At 49.4% G+C, this 15189-nt stretch overlaps 1 protein-coding gene across 1 annotated transcript; it reads right to left on the reverse strand.

Annotated features, from left to right (window-relative positions):
* Positions 1 to 1431: 1431 nt before the first annotated feature.
* LOC141989810 (uncharacterized) lies at positions 1432 to 8697 on the reverse strand. The gene is made up of 7 exons (XM_074956727.1): positions 8638 to 8697; positions 5973 to 6705; positions 5587 to 5668; positions 4091 to 4114; positions 3084 to 3357; positions 2657 to 2807; positions 1432 to 2412 (listed from the first exon to the last, which is right to left on the reverse strand). The coding sequence occupies exons 2-7, from the start codon at positions 6513 to 6515 to the stop codon at positions 2005 to 2007; spliced, it is 1482 nt and encodes a 493-aa protein (XP_074812828.1). The 5' UTR covers positions 6516 to 6705; positions 8638 to 8697; the 3' UTR covers positions 1432 to 2004.
* Between the last annotated feature and the right edge of the window lie 6492 nt (positions 8698 to 15189).

A 15189-nucleotide genomic window follows, 5' to 3' on the forward strand; every position in this document is an offset into this window, starting at 1 on the left:
TTCCACTAGTATCTCTGGAGGATGTTAAACAGAAGCTACCAAAGTCAGACATTTTTAAATCAGCAGGTCCAGATAACTTGCATCCAAGAGTCTTATAAGAGCTGGCTGAGGAGCTTGCGGGACTGTTAATGCTGATTATCAGTAAATCTTGGAGCACTGGGGAAGTTCCAGAAGACCGGAAGAAAGTTAATGTTGTGCCCATTTTTAAAAAGAGTAAACAGGATGGGCTGGGTAAGTATAGTCCTGTCAGCCTGACATCAATCCTGAGCAAGATAATGGAGTGGCTGATATGGGAATCGGTTAATAAAGAACTAAAAGAAGATAATGTAATTAATGCAAAGCAACATGGGTTTATGGAAGAAAGACCCTGTCAAACTAACCGGATATCTTTTTTTGATGAGATTACAAATTGATTGATAAAGGTAATAGTTTTGACGTAATATACCTGGCTTCTGTAAGGTGTTTGACTTAGTACCGGGCAACATTTTGATGACAAAAGTAGAACGATATAAAATCATCATGGAACACATTAAATGGATTAAAAACTAGCTAACTGATTGGTCTGAAAATGTAACTGCAAATGGGGAATCGTCATCAAACCAATCGTTTCCAGTGGGGTCCCGCAGGGACGGTTCTTAGCCCTATGCTATTTAACATCTTTATAAATGACCTAGAAGAAAACATAAAATCATCACTGATCAAGTTTGCAGATGACACAAAAAATTAGGGGAGTGGAAAACAATGAGGAGTACAGGGCACTGATTCAGAGTGATCTAGATCATTTGGTAAACTGGGCTTAAGCCAACCCTGCATTTTAATACAGCGAAATGTAATGCATGTCTCTGGGAACAAAGAATGCAGGCCATGCTTACAGGCTGGGGCACTCTATCCTGGGAAGCAGTGACTTAATACATTTGGGCGTTGTGATTGACAATCAGCTGAACAGGAGCTCCCAGAGCAACACAGTGGCCAAAAGATCCTGGGATGCATAAACAAGGGAATCTCATGTAGGAGCAGAGAGGTCATTTTACCAATCTATTTGGCCCTGGAGTGATCGCTGCTGGAATACTGTGCCCAGTTCTGATGCCCACCATTCAAGAAGGATGTTGATAAACTGGAGAGGGTTCAGAGAAGAGCCACGAGAATGATTAAAGAAATAGAAAATCTGCCGTAGAGTGACAGACTCAAAGAGATCAGTCTATTTAGCTTCACAAGGAGAAGGTTAAGGGGTGACTCGATCCCAGTCTATAAGTAGCTACATGGAGAAAAAATATTTAATAATCAGCTCTTCAGTGTAGCCGAGAAAGGTCTGACATGAGCCAAAGGGTGGAAGTTGAAGCTAGACAAATTCACACAGGGACTAAGGCATCGATTTTTAATGGTGAGGCTAATTAGCCATCAGAACAATTTACCACGGGTCATTCTCCCCCACTGAGAATTTTAAAAACAAGACTGAATGTTTTTCTAAAAGATCTGCTCCAGGAATTATTTTGACCCGTGTTATACAGGAGGTCAAAATACATGATCACAATGAAGCTTTCTGGCCTCAGAATCTGACTCTCTAAGTTGTTCCAATAGTTAATTACCATCACTTGTTAACAATTTGCACTTTATTTCAAGTCTAAACCTGTCCAGCTTCAACTTCCAGCCATTGGATCTTCTTATATCCACTGACTGCAGTGGGGTCCGAGCTGGAGTCACCACCTGCCTGCAATGAAGGCAAGGCCAGGGTCAATCTGCAGTCACCTCTGATTGCAATGAGATCAGGGCTGGATTCTGATCTCAGTTATGCTGGGGTCATGCCAGAGTCACCCCATGTGAGCCCTATTCTCACAAAACCCAGAAGACCTATGAAAAGAACCTGACACTATTTATTGTTCCATATCTCAAGGTTTTGAAGTAAAGTATCCGTTCCCGCAGTGTAAATCCAGAGCAATTGCAGATCCATTGGGGTATGTCAGTTCAGACAGAAGCCCAAATATCTACGTTGGGAGCAGAGGTTGCTCACAACTCCCTGAAGAGGCTTGTGTCAAAAGATATCTTCAGGTTTTTGAACTCTTCAAAGTCTTTCTGATGCTTCCTTCTAAACTCGTCAAGCTCCCGCACCCGTTGGATGAAGGGTCCCAGGCCTTGGGGCTTGGCCAGGTCGTAGCTCAGCTGGAGGTACTGTTCTAGCCTGCATCTCATCAGCCTCACCTCCAGTCTGAGCACCTCCAGCACCCGGTTTTTCAGGGAATTCTCTTCCTCACTCCGGTGCCAGTCAAAGAAATTAATCGAAGGCAGGAAGTAGCTGGGCAGCTGTTTCTTCTCCAGGCTGAACTCCAGCACCTTCAGCAGGGTCCCCAGAGCATCCAGCTCCATGGCCCAGTTCTCTGTCTCTGGGTTGAGGTGGGAAGCCCAAAAAAGAACCATCTGCAAAAGAAACATGCAGCTCTAACCACTAGAGACTGCTACCCTCCCACAACAAGGGCTAGAACCCAGGAGTCCTGGCTCCTGGCCCCCCTCCCAGAGCTGGGGAGAGAACTGAGGAATCCTGGCTCCCAGCCCCCCCCCCCGCCCCCGCTCTAGCCTTCTAGATCTTTCTCCCCTATATCCGAGGATGCTCCTATCACCCATTTTCCACCCTCTCCTACCGTGGCTCCCCAGTTTGAGTTACCTTCAGGTGGTAGGAGGTCAGGACTTTGCCGTAGCGCGGTACCCACTTTTCCATATTGATTTGCTTCAGCACCCGCAACACCTTCTGCCTGCACCCACCATCGGCGTCAATGTCCTTGAGGAGCTGGGTCTCAGCCAGGGAGAAGGTCAGCCTGGAGTGGGGTGGAGGGAAATGGGGCAGGGCTGAATGGGAGTACAGGGTCAGACAGACCCCCATCCCAAACCTACACTGGGGGGGGTGTGTGTGTGTGTGTGTGTGTGTGTGTGTGTGTGTGTGTGTGTGTGTGTGTGTGTGTGTGTGTGTGTGTGTGTGTGTGTGTGTGTGTGTGTGTGTGTGTGTCCCTGCGCCCCCTGCTGGAGGGGATGAGCCCTGCTCTGTGTGCATTTCTGTTGCCTTCTGCTGGAACAAATGAGATTTGCATTTTTACCTCCAGTATGAATTCTTGGCCACCAGATCGGTCCCAGTTTTGTAAATTTCCATGATATTCCAGGTGGGTTTTCTCTGCTCAGCGCCCTGCTCCCGGTCCCACCAGTCGGAAAGCCACCTGAGATCCTGCTGCGGCCAATCCATGGACATGTCCACTTTATTCCGGATGGTGGGCACCAGGTCTATAGACACAGGTTGGCCATTCACCTCTGCACTGAGCTGCACAGCTGGACTAACTGGTGTAATACCCACAGTGTTCTCCAGTTTAATGTTTCCTTGGAGAGGGCAAGACAGAGGAGTGGGAGTTAAAAGCAAACAGTTGACATAGGTCAAAGCTTTGCAGATCTGAGATGATGGAAGAGCAAAGGTTAAGGGAATGAGGGCCAAGATCCCAGGACTCCTGGGTTCTCTCCCAGCTCTGGGAGGGGAGCAGGGTCTAGCGGTGAGAGCAGTGGGGGCTGGCAGCCAGCATTCCTGGATTCTATTTCTGTGTCTCTTTGACATTGTGTAACTAACTTCATCTCCATGGGCACACGGTGAGATAGTGGAAGAACTGAGAATAGAAACCAGGAATCCTGACTCCCTAATCCCTAACGCTGGGAACTCCAATATGCGAGAGAGATTATGAAGGAACAGTGAAAAATTTCTCACCATACAGCTCTGCTGGTGCCCCTTAATCCTAAACTCCAGCCCTGGGCTTCCCCCTTTATGCCCCCCAGCTCTGCCGATGCCCTGACCCATAGACCCCGCTATTACAGCTGTGGGCTTCCCCAACGCACAGCTCTGCTTGTGGCCCTGAACCCCAACCAGCAGCCCCTACTATCACAGCCAGGAGTTCTCCCACCCCGCACAGCTCTGTCAGTGCTCCTCAAACCCGACCCACAGCCCCCTTTTCAATGTATTTACTATTTTACCCTACGCAATTTAACAGTTTTCCCTTCTGTATTTCCCTCGTGCTTATAATTTCTCCACTTACAGAGTCCCTTAATGTATATAATTTTTACTTACTAATTCCGGTAGTAAGGCTTCTCTCTAAAAACAGAGATGGGAGAAGAAAAGGGCTAGTTAAAATCTATGACACTCAGAGTCTTATATAGAAGGATGATCACAAAGGTAAAACTGGAAGAAAATGATGAGATTCCTGCAGGGTTGGAAGAAGTCGAATTTCTTTGTGCCTATATTAATCAAGTCTTGGCCAGCTCACAGTTACAGCTACGGGGTTGTCTTAAGTGCTGAAATCAACACACACTGGAAATACGATCAGTTAGCCCTGTTCCACTCTCGACCGTTCCCCTGTTTAACTACTTCACTTATGGGGATGATTTTTATTCCAGTATAGGAAAATCCTTACAACCCCTGCCAGCATGGGTGCTGTTCTACCTATGTTAAAGGGCTGTTGCGCTTGGCAAGGAATTGACTGGAGCTACAGCAATACAAGCCCGGTGGAAATGGAATTAAGAACATCCTCAGGACATGGATATAAAAGCACAACGGTTACCCAGTGCAAGGTGGGGTTATGCCCTTTACCAAGGTCGCACCTCTTTGGCAAACTGCTTGGGAAGTTAAAGAATGAATTTTCAGCAGGTGGCAAAAAGATAAACCTGAAAAATATTCCTCACTCGAGCTGCTGGGGTTTAGGTCGCCCTAGTTATGGCACTCGCGGTACGGAGTATTCAGACCCCTCAGTGCCGTAGCTATGTACCTAACTTTTCTGTGTAGATGAGGCTGGAAAGAGCTCAATCTCTTTACTTTATCAAAAAAAAAAAAAAGAGTAAGAGGTGACTTGATTACAGTGTATAAGGATCTTCATGGGGAGAAAATCCCAGGTACTAACTGGTTCTTTAATGACAGGTTTCAGAGTAACAGCCGTGTTAGTCTGTATTCGCAAAAAGAAAAGGAGTACTTGTGACACCTTAGAGACTAACCAATTTATTTGAGCATGAGCTTTCGTGAGCTACAGCTCAGCTCACGAAAGCTCATGCTCAAATAAATTGGTTAGTCTCTAAGGTGCCACAAGTCCTCCTTTTCTTGGTTCTTTAATGTAGCAGATGTGGGGAGGCAGGAGGTAAACCGGACACCGGGCGACCCAGAGTCTATTGTGCCGGGCGCATCCACCCACCCCAGCTCACCTCTAGGACTCTGGTGTGCTGGGAGCCACTACCCCCTCCTCTGAAGATTTCAGTGCAGTGAGAGCATCTACCCCCCCACACACACAATTCCAGTGCACTGTATCGACCCACCCCCACACCCCCATGATCCCAGGGCACTGGGTGCACATCCACCTTGGAGAGCCCGACTCCAAGCACATTGCTTCTCGAGAAGTTTACGTATAGTTTGTTATGTTTGTTGTTTATATATAGAGATATTTTAAAAAATTAAAAGTTAATAGAAAAAAACCAAGAAAGCAAAACAAAACAAACACTCTATGGCAGTGTTTATCATCTTCCTGTGGCCTTAATTAATTGATGCAGTAATAATGAATTAATATTCACAAAGAAACTTACCTTTAGTCAGAGCTTCCTGGACACAGTCCCACAATGTTTTCATTACACGAAATGGATCAATGCCATTCTTCCAAATCTGTAGCTGAAAAGGGGTGTAATAAGACATCTTTAGATGCTTTAATCCAAATCAAGAGGAAGCTGCAGGTCGGAATTGAGTGGGACCAGCAGAGCTGTGGTGGGGAGTCCAGGGCTGAGAGACGGGGGCTGTGAGTGGAGACTAAGGGATGCCAGCAGAGCTGTGGGGGCAGAAAGCCCCGGGCTGGGCTAGCCAGGGGCTGCAGATCAGGATCGAGGGGCACTGGCAGACCTGAGGGGGCGCCGGGGGGAAGATCCTAGAGCTGGGCTAGCCGGGAGTGACTTTTTGAATGCCCTATGATCTCACTTACCTGCTGCTTATTTATTGTTTTTATGTCTTCCTCTGTGAGGTCCATTTCTACAGTCTTCCTCTCCAAGAGATCTCTCATTATCAGCTTGTTATAATCCACCACCACCTTGTTCCCCCAGCGGTACACCGGCACCTCGGGCTTCAAGCTGTCCCAGACAGGCAGAAGACCTTTTGGGGTGTACAGCTTGCTGTACAGGCTGCCCATAAGGATCAGGTTCATGTTGTAATGGATGGGGACCAGGAAGTCGTAGTCGCTGCTGCTGGACTCTGTCTGGACGTGGAGGTCCTGGGCTTGGCTGCCCACCAGGATGGCTTCCCCCGTGAAGAGCTCCACCTTGCACTTACGCACTGAAGCCATGATCCTGCTGACCAGAGCTTGCACCAGCTGGCACTCCTGCTTCCTTCTCTGGTGTTCCTTTTGCTCGGGATACACATGGTTCCCCAAGAAGCATTTCAGTAACACCTGGACAAGTGAAGGAAACTCAGCCTGTTCCTCTTCCATTTCCCTTGGCACTCCTGCCTCACTCTGGTACTTGCCCGCCATCCCTGCGAGGCACAGATGGCTCCTGGCAGGGCTGAGCCCTCCTCAGTCCCTCGGCAAACTCTAGTGGTTCAGCTCTGCATTTCCTGTAAAGGCACCTCCTCTCCTGCTCATAGCTGAGCTGCATGGGGGAAGGGAGTGTTGTTTGCAGGCGGAATTGGCCGGTTATTTCTGCCAGAGAGACCTTCGGCATCTGACTTACCGGAAATGACGCCACCACAATAATACAATAGTAAAAACATGAGTCATTAGGAGACAAATTCCACTTCTTTCGGACTCACAGATTCATAGATTCTAAGACCCGAAGGGACCACTGTGATCATCTGCTGAAAAGTCCTGTATAACACAGGCCAGTGGACTGCCCTGAATTCATTCTTGTTTGAACCTAACCCTAGTTCATATTGGCAGGCTGTCTGGAGCAGCTCAAGAGCATGAGCACCAACCTCAGGGCAGACTGCTAAGAAGCAGGGTACAAACCAAAAATTGGTTGTGAATTCTATACTTAGATTTTGCCAACTAGTTATCAAGTGTAAACTCCTCTGGCACTATACCAGCCTTAAGATAGAGTGACAGACAGTCCCTTTGGATACTCTGATCTATCTTGCACCTACACATGCCTGCCTTTGTGATAGATGGTCCCTTACACCAAAAATCACAACAATATTCAGGTTCCTCCCGAGCCCAAAAGACTGATCACTTACCCCAGATCAATTGCATCCTAAATCTTATACCAAAGACAACCCGCTTGTAACAAATCCTATAATAAATTATCTAAAGATTTACTAAGAAAAAGAAATGAGAAGTTATTTACAAGGTTAAAGCAGGTAACACACACACAAACGAGCTACAGCCTTAGGTTCCAAACGATGACAGAAGCTTCTATAATGAGCAAGCTCTATACATCCCTTAGGGCTAGCCCTTGCCACGCACTGGGGAATCTTTTGCTTATGCTTAGTGACCCTGGCCCCTCAGAGACCAGGCAGCAAAAGGACACAGTTTCTTCCTGTCAGGGATTTTTATTCCCTTCATCCCAGAGTTCAGGCTGATGGGATGAGTCCATGTACAGGTCTTCTCTTCACTGGGTGGGGTGGAATGCAATTAACAAAGTCTTTGTTCTTTGAGGTTTCACAATGGCGCATTCAATGAGCCTTCTTGGTGGGCAGGCCCTAACACCTTCTGTAGGAAGCTGGCATTGTACATTAATTAATGCTTCTTTCCTGTTTGACGATTTATACAATTACAGAGGATTACAATACAAACACTCCCTGCCACCTTAGAACATGGGGTACAGATGGTATAAGTGAGATTAATGCATGCAGCATCCTACAAGCATTTCATAAAATCTGAACCCTAAATACATTCTTAGAAACTTAACAGACTGCTGACACACAGGTGAGCCAGACTGGTTTCCAGCTGTGTATTTGTCAGTGTTCGGCTGAGACCTTGGGGCCTTGGCATGAGCTGGCACCTGGTCTGCCAGCATCACACAGATTTTTCAGAAAAACGTCCCATCTTGATTTACAACTTGCCAGTGAAGGAGAATCCACCTGAGCCCCTGGTAGGTTGTTGCAGCCGTTAAGTCCCCACACTACAAACAAATTCATTCTTCTTTCGAGTCTAAACCTGTCCAGCTTAAAATTCCAGCCATTGGATTTTATACCTTTATCTGCTAGATTGAAGAGCTCCCTATTATTTCTGTTTCCCATGTCGGTACTCTACTTATAGACTCTTACCTGCTCCGGGAGAGATACCCAGTGTTGCCAATCACAAACATCCAACAGTCATGAAAATGGCTTAAAATCATGAGATTTGGAGGGAGAAAACATTGGGTTCTCTTTATTCACCTTTGGGTTTCTGAGCCTTTTAGGATCTTGTTTTCCTACTTGTCTCCTCAAACCCTCCACCGCTCCCCAAAAACAGTTTTGTTAAAGCTGAGACCATCAGCTAGGTCCCTACTCAGCAGAAGCATGGCACTACTTTCAGTACCACAGAAGTGTTCTGTAGCGTACTACTGAACGGAACCGAAGTAGTCATCAATGAAAAACTGTACTGGATGAACACAAAACCATCATGTGTAGATCACATCTTTACCCTGAGACAATTGATTGAGAAAGGGCTTGCTTACCAGAGAAGATGAATCTTGAACTTCACAGATTTCATCAAATCTTTCATCTGCATCCATAGGGTCTCCATTGCAGATCTTGCAACAATATGGTCTTCCTAGAAAGATAGTGTCACAGGCCAAGATGCTGTATGAAGGTTCAAAATGCTGTGTAAGGACAGAAAGTGGAGAGACAGATTGGTTTGCGATCATCACTGGAGTGTGGCAGGGTTGTATCTTACCACTTTTCCTTTTCTGCATGGATTACGTGATGCAAAAAGCAACATCAAAGGAAGATACAGTAGTTATGTGAAGTAGAGAAAAACTTCAAGAGATCAACTTTGCAGATGACATTGTTCTGTTGGACACAGATGACGATGCCATGAAAAAGACCACTACAATGTCAAATGGAGTGCCGTCAAAGAAGATTAAGAAACAGCCAAAAGAAGACAAAAGTCATGATTGTTGAAAGAGGAGTCAGCAATAATGTTGCGTATCTGATTGATGGTGAAGAATATGGCATGGTTAACGAAGTTGTACATCTTGGAAGCACAATCAGTGCTGATGGCCAACTCCATAAAGAAGTCAAAACAAGAACTGGGAAGGTAAGCGGCGTTTTTTGAGACTATCTGAATAAATAAAGAGATTCACATCAGAACTAAGATAAAAATTATACAATGCCATGTGATACTGACATTGTTACATGCTTCTGAAACTTGGCAAGTGCTAGAAGCCCACGGCAGGAAACGTAACACATTCCATCAGAGATGCTGGCTGAGAATACCTGGTGTCCGCCGTGGGGACAAAGTAACCAACCCTGATGTGTTACGAAGGACTGTCCAACAAACAAGCTGTAGAGATAATGATTGGAAAAAGAAGAATGCAGTTGTTTGGGCATGTTGCACAGACGTCAAAAAAAACCCCAAACCCTGTACTCCTAGACAAGCCCTAGACTGGAGACCCAGCAATATCCCCTCCACAGACCATGTCAAGGTTCCTTCCCCACTCTGAACTCTAGGGTACAGATGTGGGGACCTGCATGAAAAACCCCTAAGCTTATTTTTACCAGCTTAGGTTAAAACTTCCCCAAGGTACAAACTATTTTACCTTTTGCCCCTGGACTTTATTGCTGCCACCAACAAGCGTCTAACAGATATATAACCAGGAAAGAGCCCTCTTGGAAACGTCTTCCCCCCACAAATCTTCCCCAAACCTTACACCCCCTTTCCTGGGGAAGGCTTGATAAAAATCCTCACCAATTTGCATAGATGAACACAGACCCAAACCCTTGGATCTTAAGAACAAAGAATTTTAATAGAAGAAAAAGTAAAAGAATCACCTCTGTAAAATCAGGCTGGTAAATACTTTACAGGGTAATCAGATTCAAAACACAGAGAGTCCCTCTAGGCAAAACCTTAAGTGACAAAAAGACACAAACACAGGAATCTCCATTCCATTCAGCACAGCTTATTTTATCAGCCATTTAAACAAAACAGAATCTAACGCGTCTCTAGCTAGATTACTGACTCAGTTCTCAGACTCCATTCCTGTTCTGTCCCCGGCAAAAGCCTCCCACAGACAGAGAGACTCTTTGTTTCTCCCCCCTCCAGCTTTGAAAGCATCTTGTCTCCTCATGGGTCATTTTGGTCAGGTGCCAGCGAGGTTATCCTAGCTTCTTAACCCTTTACAGGTGAGAGGGTTTTTCCTCTGGCCAGGAGGGATTTTAAAGGTGTTTACCCTTCCCTTTATATTTATGACAGACCCTCTCTCAGGGATCCTCCAATATTCCCCTCAGAGACACCCACCAGTTTCTCCTCAGAGACCCCTACTAAACCTCAGAGAACTCCATGCCTCCTCAGAAATACACAATATCTCCCTCAGAGACCCCAAATATCCCCCAATATACCCACAGGGACCCTCCCCCCGGTATCCCCCAAGAATCCCAATGCCCCCTCAGAAATGCCCCAATAGCCCCCCAATAACCCACACAGAAACCCACCAATTTCCCCCCTCAGAGACATGTCCAAATATCCCTGAGAGACCTTCCAGTTTCATCCCCAAGACCCCCCCCCAATATCCCTCCTCAAGGACCACACAACCTCCTCCCTGTTCACCTCCCGACATCCAACTCAGACACCCCAATATCCTCACGGGGACCCCGCAACATCCCCCTCATAGACCCCCAGTATCCCCCCAATATCTTCTCCAGAGACCCCCAACATCCCCTTCAGAGACCCCAATATATCCCCATCTCCCTCAGAGATCCCCAATATCTCCCATCTCCCCCAAATCCCCTTCAGAGACCCCCAATATCTCCCCAACCTCCCCCCTCAGAGACCCCTGACATCCCCCTCCCCCCAGCGACCGTTGGCGCCATGACTCCCCTCCCCCACTGCAGCGCAGCTGTGAAGGGCGGGGAGGAGGCGGCTCCAGCACAGGGCGGGGGAGGGAGAGTAACGGCCGCAACGGTCACCGGGGGGAGGGGCCCGAGGGGGATGTCGGGGTGGGCTCTGAGGAAATCATGTTGGTGGCACGCTGGGGGTCTCTGAGGGGTCTCTGAGGGGGGAGGTTGGGGAGATATCGGGGGTCTCTGAGGGGAGATACTGGGGGGATATTGGGGTCTCTGAGGAGGGAGGCTGGGGGTCTCTGAGGGGGAGGTTGAGGGATATTGGGGTCTCTGATGAGGGAGGTTGGGGGTCTCTGAGGGGGATCTTGGGGAGAAATTGGGGGTCTCTGATGGGGGATGTCAGGGGGTTTCTGAGAGGGGAGGTTGGGGGGATATTGGGGTCTCTGAGGAGGGAGGTTGGGGGATATTGGGGATCTCTAATGGGGGATGTCTGGGGGTTTCTGAGAGGGGAGGTTGGGGAGATATTGGGGGTCTCTGAGGGGGAGGTTGGGGGATATTGGGGGTCTCTGAGGGGAGATATAGGGGGGTCTCTGAGGGGGAAGGTTAGGGGGATATTGGGGTCTCTGAGGAGGGAGGTTGGGGGAATATTGGGGGTCTCTAATGGGGGATGTCTCGGGGTCTCTGAGAGGGGAGGTTGGGGAGATATTGGGGGTCTCTGAGGAGGGAGGTTAGGGGTCTCTGAGGGGAAGGTTGGTGGATATTGGGGGTCTCTGAGGTGGAAGGTTGGGGGGATATTGGGGGTCTCTGAGGGGAGTTATAGGGGGTCTCTGAGGGGGAAGGTTAGGGGGATATTGGGGTCTCTGAGAGGGGAGGTTGGGGAGATATTGGGGTCTCTGAGGAGGGAGGTTAGGGGTCTCTGAGGGGAAGGTTGGGGGATATTGGGGGTCTCTGAGGTGGAAGGTTGGGAGTCTCTGAGGAGGGAGGTTGGGGGATATTGGGGGTCTCTGAGGGGAGTTATAGGGGGTCTCTGAGGAGGGAGGTTGGGGGATATTGGGGGTCTCTAATGGGGGATGTCTGGGGGTCTCTGAGAGGGGAGGTTGGGGAGATATTGGGGTCTCTGAGGAGGGAGGTTAGGGGTCTCTGAGGGGGAGGTTGGGGGATATTGGGGGTCTCTGAGGGGGAAGGTTGGGGGTCTCTGAGGAGGGAGGTTGGGGGATATAGAGGGTCTCTGAGGGGAGATATAGGGGGTCTCTGAGGGGGAAGGTTAGGGGGATATTGGGGTCTCTGAGGGGGGAGGTTGGGGGTTTCTGAGGGGGAGGTTGGGGGATATTGGGGGTCTCTGATGGGGGATGTCTGGGGGTCTCTGAGGAGGGAGGTTGGGGGATATTGGGGTCTCTGAGGGGGGAGGTTGGGGAGAAATTGGGGGTCTCTGAGAGGGGATGTCAGGGGGTCTCTGAGGGGGGAGATTGGGGAGAAATTGGGGGTTTCTGAGGGGGGATGTCAGGGGGTCTCTGAGGGGGGAGGTTGGGGAGATATTGGGGGGTCTCTCAGGGGGATACTGTGGTGATTGTCTCTGTACAGTAACCATCTACCCCAGCGCCACAGCCCGCCGGGGCATCGACTCAAGGACCCTGAGATTGGGGCCCCCGTCGCGCCAGGTGCTGCACAGACACACACACACCCTGACACAGACTGTAGCCCCCGTCGCTGCACATGAACAAACCATGGGGAGAAATGCTCCGAGCTCAGGAACAGATGTAGGGGCAGGTAAGCTGGATGGGGCAGTGGGTCGCTGTGGGACTCAGAGGACTCCTAGGTTCAGTTCCTGGCTCTGCCACAGACTCTCTGTGTGACCTTGATCATTTCATGTGGACCGTCTCTGCCTCAGTTTCCCCATGTGTACAGTGGGGACTCTAGCCCTGCCCAGCCTCCCCGAGGCATCATGAGGATAAACCCATTGACGATTGCAAACTGCTCTGAGACATCAGGGTTGGTGCCTGTTATAGCCGAACCTTCTGCTGTCGTTCGTGGCCAGTCCAGCTCTAATTAAAGCTCGATTGTTCACAGTGCCTAAACTCCATGCCCCTGCTCAGACTGCCTGGGCACTGGGTGGGCCCCATGGTGGCACGGGCTGCGGTCGGGGATCCAGACGTGGGGCCATTTGACCAACGGGTTCCCGAGATCCAGCCAAAAACAACCTGGCTTCAAGTTCACAGATTCTGCCTGTGATTTGCTGAGCCCTGGAGTGTTAAATGCTGATGGCTGAATGGGAAGGGGAGCTGGAAATATTAGGGGGGCCTAGATGTTGGGGTGGTGGGGGAGGAGAGAGACACAGCAGTCTTCTCTCACATGCTTCACGGCACCGTAGCACCGACGTAATAAAACCGTCAAGCTTTTGGGAACTAGATCATGGATGAGGTTTCCCTCATCAGCCCTGTTCGCATCTACACTGCAAACATTGCAACGCATGGCCATTATCCCATGAGAACAGTGTGCAGGAGGTAGGGGGGACAGTTAAGAATCACATAGCGACCATCTGGCCTAGTGGAGAGAGCAGTGGACTGGGACTCAGAAAACTGGCCTCTATTCCTGGCTCTGCCCTGGGCCTGTGGATGACTTTAGCCAAGTCACCTCACATCTCAGTTTCCCCATCTGTACACTGGGGATAATGATGTTTTCCTCCTTGAGAGCTACTGGTGAAAAGCGCTGTGTAAGAGCTAGGTGTTATTCACAGGAGCGTCTGAACTTCTCAGCGACATGAGACCTGCAGCTGCCTCCTTGAGCACTAGCTCCTGGCAACAACATTTTCTTTCTGTTCAAAAAAATTAGGAAATTCACTGACAAAAACCGTCGTGAACACAGAGTAAAGGTTGCCCGGGGGTAGCTTGTGCCCTTCTGGAACGTCGAGCTCAGCAACACTCGAGCTTTGGAACCTCAGGGAATACGGTGTTATGGTAAATGCCCAACACAACCTTAACTCTGCCCTCTTTGAGCGATGCCCCAATATGCCCCAAATGCCCACACTCACACCCTGCCTTTGACCTGTACGGAGCAGGAGCTCCCTACGGCCGCCCTACACTCAGACACGGAGCCTTTCCGCAGAAAGGACACCGCAGCTGCTCATTGTACAAAATCCCTTTTATAGCCCCTTCCCCTGTATGCACGACGATGCTTTCACTCCCCCTTCATTAAACCCACAGACCTCGCTCATCACTCACCTCGCTGCTGACAGTCCCCATGGCAAGACACCCCCTGTGCCCTGCTAGTGCCCCAGCCTGCACAACGCCGCTCTGAAACGAGGGGTACCGGATCTCCCAAGGTCTGCATGCACCTCTTTCTTTTGATCGCATGGGGGGGGCTCAGATCTCCTCAGAGAGGCAGGGCCCCCAAGGTCTCATATCCCAATCACAGCTCTGCCAAGCAGCTCCATCTGCTCCCTCCCCCATTCAGTACAGCGCCACCTATAGCAGTGAACACAACTGTGGGGCATGTGGATAACTCCCAGTGGCTATTGCAAGCTCCGGGGGGTGGGCGGGGCAGAGTTAAGGTTGCGCTGGGCATTTACCTGAACTCCATATTTTCTGGCTTGCACAAGTTTGAGTTTTGATGAACTCAGTTCTGGAAGGGCATGAGCTATCCCTGGACAATCTTAACAAAGGTGTTTGTCAGTGAATCTATATATGTCCAATTCCTGGTTCTACCTTTCGGCCTCAAGGAGGTGCCAGTCACCTACCAGCGCCAGGTGGATCAGTTACTGAATGGGATGGAGAACTTTACCGTAGCATACATTGATGATATTTGGTTTGTTAGCCAGAACTGGGAGGACCACGTGTCCCAGGAAAGAGGGGGCCGGGTCACCTCCAGGATGCAGGGCCGACTGTAAAAGCTGTCAAGTGCCAGGTGGGGATGGCCGAGGTGTCATACCTGGGCCACAAGGTGGGGAGTGGCTGTCTAAAGCCAGAGCCAGCCAAGGTAGGGACGATCAGAGTCTGGCCTGCTCCCCTAAGACTAAGAAACAGGTCCAGGCCTTTATCAGGATGGCAAGGCACTGCCAGAGGTTTGTGCCCCACTTTAACTTCATGTCAGCTCCCATCACGGAGCTATGTAAGAAGGGTGAGCCAGACAAGCTGGTCTGGACTGGGCAGTGCCAGAGGGGTCTCTGCACGCTGAAGGAGGCTCTGGTCAAGGGCCCGGTGCTGGGAAACCCAAACTTTGACAAGCCCTCGATG

This window comes from Natator depressus, chromosome 6 (assembly GCF_965152275.1).
Source record: "Natator depressus isolate rNatDep1 chromosome 6, rNatDep2.hap1, whole genome shotgun sequence".
NCBI classification, from domain to species: domain Eukaryota; kingdom Metazoa; phylum Chordata; order Testudines; family Cheloniidae; genus Natator; species Natator depressus.

What these genes read in the sequence shown, in the direction of transcription:
- LOC141989810 (XM_074956727.1), bottom strand. Translation starts at nt 6,515, where the DNA reads ATGGCGGGCAAGTACCAGAGTGAGGCAGGAGTGCCAAGGGAAATGGAA. An exon ending in AAGCCTTACTACCGGAATTA is followed by an intron (nt 3,358 to 4,090) that starts GTAAGTAAAAAT and finishes GCCCTCTCCAAG; the next exon opens with GAAACATTAAACTGGAGAAC. An exon ending in GCCAAGAATTCATACTGGAG is followed by an intron (nt 2,808 to 3,083) that starts GTAAAAATGCAA and finishes ACCCCACTCCAG; the next exon opens with GCTGACCTTCTCCCTGGCTG.